Source organism: Lepidochelys kempii, chromosome 4, assembly GCF_965140285.1.
Source record: "Lepidochelys kempii isolate rLepKem1 chromosome 4, rLepKem1.hap1, whole genome shotgun sequence".
Classification (NCBI taxonomy): domain Eukaryota; kingdom Metazoa; phylum Chordata; order Testudines; family Cheloniidae; genus Lepidochelys; species Lepidochelys kempii.
Window position 1 is genome coordinate 10,734,833 of NC_136383.1, and position 3,804 is coordinate 10,738,636.

At 53.1% G+C, this 3,804-nt stretch overlaps 1 protein-coding gene across 2 annotated transcripts; it reads right to left on the reverse strand.

The window, feature by feature from the left end:
• Window positions 1-1,423: 1,423 nt before the first annotated feature.
• LOC144930474 (growth-regulated alpha protein-like) lies at window positions 1,424-3,804 on the reverse strand. 2 transcript variants are annotated; one of them, XM_078852427.1, is made up of 4 exons: window positions 3,670-3,804; window positions 3,084-3,210; window positions 2,908-2,991; window positions 1,424-2,385 (listed from the first exon to the last, which is right to left on the reverse strand). In XM_078852427.1, exons 1-4 carry the CDS (start codon window positions 3,749-3,751, stop codon window positions 2,367-2,369), a joined length of 312 nt encoding a protein of 103 aa, XP_078708553.1. In that variant the 5' UTR covers window positions 3,752-3,804; the 3' UTR covers window positions 1,424-2,366. The 2 variants fall into 2 exon arrangements, with proteins under 2 accessions (XP_078708553.1, XP_078708552.1); XM_078852426.1 differs by lacking the exon at window positions 3,670-3,804 and having other exon boundaries at window positions 3,084-3,510.

Below are 3,804 nucleotides of genomic sequence, written 5' to 3' on the forward strand. Positions count from 1 at the left end.
TCACTCACACCTGGGTGCTCAGCACAGCAAGGCCGAGGCAGTGCTTAATTTGTACTGAAAGAGGTACCGAGGCTCCAGCAATTTTCCCCCTGTAATAACTGACGCAGCAAACCCAGCAGTGCTGGGGCTATTCAGCACTGGGAAGTGGCCTGCGGGCCCTAAGCCTGAAAGTCTCGGGTTGGCAAGTTCAGACCCAGCCCAAACCTCACACTTGTAGTCGGGTCCTGCGTGCATCAGGTTGTAAGGCTTGATACCCCACCATCTCACAGGCTAATATAAGGAAGCAGCAAGCCTCTCATTTGCTTCAGTGGGAGCAAGATAGGGCCCCCATGGTGTGTGGTCCAGCCCAAATTCCATAAGGAAGCAGCAGTTGGTCTTTCCACCCACTAAATTATATGTCCGTGGACAATGTAGTGAATCTGTGCCTATAGGTCTAACAGTTAGGATGTAACTAGATAGAGGGATACTGCACTTTTACAAATTTCGACAAATGCTCCCCCTCCTTTTTTTTTTTTAGAGCTAGAGCATTGCACATGCCCTGAAAATTACTTTATATATAAAGCAAGTGTCTTCTAGGCTTTTTCCTTGGAGCTGTCTTGTTTCCTATAGCAGCAACGAATCATTATGTGCCTGATCTTGCAGGGTGCTTTAAGCACGAGTCATCTCATGGAAAGTTAAGCAAATGTGCAAGACCTCGCAGCTTTCATAGCCACAAACCACTTTCCGAGGCTGAATTTCCCTTCACAATGAGGTCTGCAGATGAGGAGTTTATCTATTGCAACTGGACCCAAGAGTCTGTTAAAAGCAGACAAACATTCAATAAAATAGGGCAGGGGAGGAAGCTTGAAGGCAGGTGTGTATTGTGGAAGTATAACATTGTACAAGGGGACATGCTGGATACATTGTACATGAGAGGGCATGCCAAAACATGTTACAAAGTATCTGAGGGAGCACACGTAGGGACAGTTCGCTTTTGAATGGAGAAGCAATTAAGATAGAGCCAGAACCTCTAAGAAGCAGGTATCAGAATGGAAGGTGTGAAGGGCAATTAGTTAAGTTAACTGGAAGCTGTTAAAGGAGATAGATATGGGGTGGCAGGTAATTGAAGATACGTGACTGGTCTCAGGGATCTCGAAGGGTGGTGACTAAAATCTTTTTCTTCTTTTGTCTGTAACTTCTCTGTAACTTGTTCTCCAAAAAACTGTATAAATTAAAAGACACAAGCCCCACTCGGGGGGCTCACTTCTAAATGTATTAGCAGAGCAGCTTTGCTAATAAAACAGAGTGGTCTGATAAATTGTGAGTCTGAGTCAAACTTTGACAGTATCTTCTACCAATTCCCACCCAGACCACACTTTTCCAGGGGTCTCACTGTGACACATACATGTACATGAACACTTAACTGAGTAGAAGACTCAACCACTTTTCATCAGAAAATATTTATTTAATGCGTAACTCCCGCCATTATTACAATTACTGCGTTTTAGTACCGTACAATTTGCAATACCACTTCTACACAAAACATGACAGTGTGTCATACCATGAAGACATAAAATGTCCAAGGATGTTCAGAACATTACTGTTCTTAAACCTTCAGCATAAATAGCAAATATTTAAATTGCATAGAAATAATTGAACACTCATCAAAAGAGAGCCCTAAAGAGTATGCAGAAACTTCAGCTAGTGATGGAAGCCACATTTTCACAAAGATTGCTTTTCTAGGAAAGGAGAATAGCTGCTAGTCTGTTTCGCCTAACCAAGCAATGATTGTGTGTCCCAGGGGCATGTGTCTTGGCAACACATTTCAGGACAGGAGCAAGTTACTGTGCTTGTTCCAATGGGATTTCGTTTTGTAATCCTACATAGTTGTGGGCACAAAGGCTAAATGCTTGGCAACTCCAGAATCCAAAGCTCTGGTTATTCACAAGCCAGCAGGCATCCTGCACATCCCCAGTGTGAAAGGCCCAGCTTCACAGTACTATCCATCTTGAGCTGCTCAGAGTATCTGAGGTGATGGCTTATTGAGAATGTGGACTCCATTAACAACAAGCCATCTCTTGAGCCACCACTGCCGCATTGTCCCTTCAGGTGATCAGAAAGATCTAAGGTGCTGAACAAAAATACCTAGCTGTTGAAGAGCTATACAGAGCTGTATTAATAAATACATAAATAAGCACAGGTTGTAAGAACTTTGTGGAACCATTGAAGTTGAAGGGAGCGGGGGCTGCTCTATCAGATCTTCAAAAGAAGAGAGTTCGCCCTGGCTAGTTGTCCAGCCGCAGGTCCCCATTCTCTCTCGCCCTGGGTTCCCCTTGTGCACACAGGTAGTTGGTGTTGTCGTTCCTTGTTCATTTCCTCTTCTCCCCTCACAGCTTATTAGATTTACTGCAAGAGGCAGACAACAGAAAGCACGTTACAAGTGACATCCGGACAGACCTCAGCTGGACTCATTTCTGCTCTGGCCTTCCCCCTCTGCAGGCTCGGAGCTTGCATTCCCTGCGCACTAGCCTGGGCCTGCCCCCCGGGAGCTGGGTGTGTCACAAGGAAGAGCGGCCAGTGCTGATCCAGCTCCGATCAATGGCATTTAGTGGCAGGGACCCCACCAGCCACAGGTAGCAGCCCTGTTTAAGGGCAAAGAGTACAGACACTTATTTACACTCCTCTATCTACATGACACCTGGGCTTAGTTTTTCCCCCGATAACGGAGCCGGACTGATGGGGCCAGCTGGGCCAGCGGATTGTAATCAGAAGGATCCACTGGTTAAGACTCAGTGGCCCATCTCGCCCCTTGTCCCCGCAACCCGGAGCCCTGCTTCAGCCTGAGTCTGCCGCCCACGCTCCCGTGAGCCGGGACAGCGGGCACCAGGGCTGGCCCAACACCAACAGCCGCAGGCCCAGGGCAGGTACCTGCTCAGGATCTTGGTGAGGATCAGCTTGACCCAGGGCGCGCTGGGCTCCAGACAGATTTTCTTGCCTTGCTTCGTGGTGGCTCTGCGGGGAGGCAGAGGGGAGAGCGGGGTGAGCGCGGGGCTGGCGGGGAGGGGGCGCGGGCTGGGAGGGGGCAGCAGGGCCCGGACACTTACATGACTTCTGGCACCCCGCAGTGGGGCCCCTCGGGGATCAGCTCCACGAGGGCGATGCGCTTCGGGGCGATCACCGCGGAGACGGTCTGCACGCATTGGCACCGCAGCTCGCCGGCCATGGGGGCCCCTGTCAGGGGAGGGGGAGAAAGACTCAGCTCCTGCCGGCGGCCAGATACTCTGCAGGGGGGCGGCCGGGGACACCCCTCGTCCCACACCCTGGGCCCGATCCATCCCCCCGGGACACCTCCGCATCCGGCCGGCTCTCGGACACCTGGGGCCCATCCACCCACCCCGGACACCCTCCGCATCCGGCCGGCTCTCGGACACCTGGGGCCCATCCACCCACCCCGGACACCCTCCGCATCCGGCCGGCTCTCGGACACCTGGGTCCCATCCACCCACCCCGGACACCCTCCGCATCCGGCCGGCTCTCGGACACCTGGGTCCCATCCACCCACCCCGGACACCCTCCGCATCCGGCCGGCTCTCGGACACCTGGGTCCCAGCCGTCCTTCCAAGGCCCAGTGGGAAGCGAGACTCCCCCAGCCCGGATCCCAAGGCCAGCCCGGCGCAGCGAGCCCCGTACCCCGGCAGAGCGCGGCGCAGGCCGCCACGAGCAGCAGCAGCAGCAGGGGGCGGCCGAGGGCGAAGCTCCGGGGGCGGCTCATGGTCCGGGCTGGCGGCGGAGGCTGGTGCTGGGCTGCTGGGCTCGGCTCAGCTC

Coding starts and splice junctions, on each gene's coding strand:
- LOC144930474 (XM_078852426.1), bottom strand. CDS start 3,421: ATGGGCCCCAGGTGTCCGAGAGCCGGCCGGATGCGGAGGGTGTCCGGG. Junction 2,992..3,083: donor TGCGGGGTGCCAGAAGTCAT/GTAAGTGTCCGG, acceptor GCCTCCCCGCAG/AGCCACCACGAAGCAAGGCA.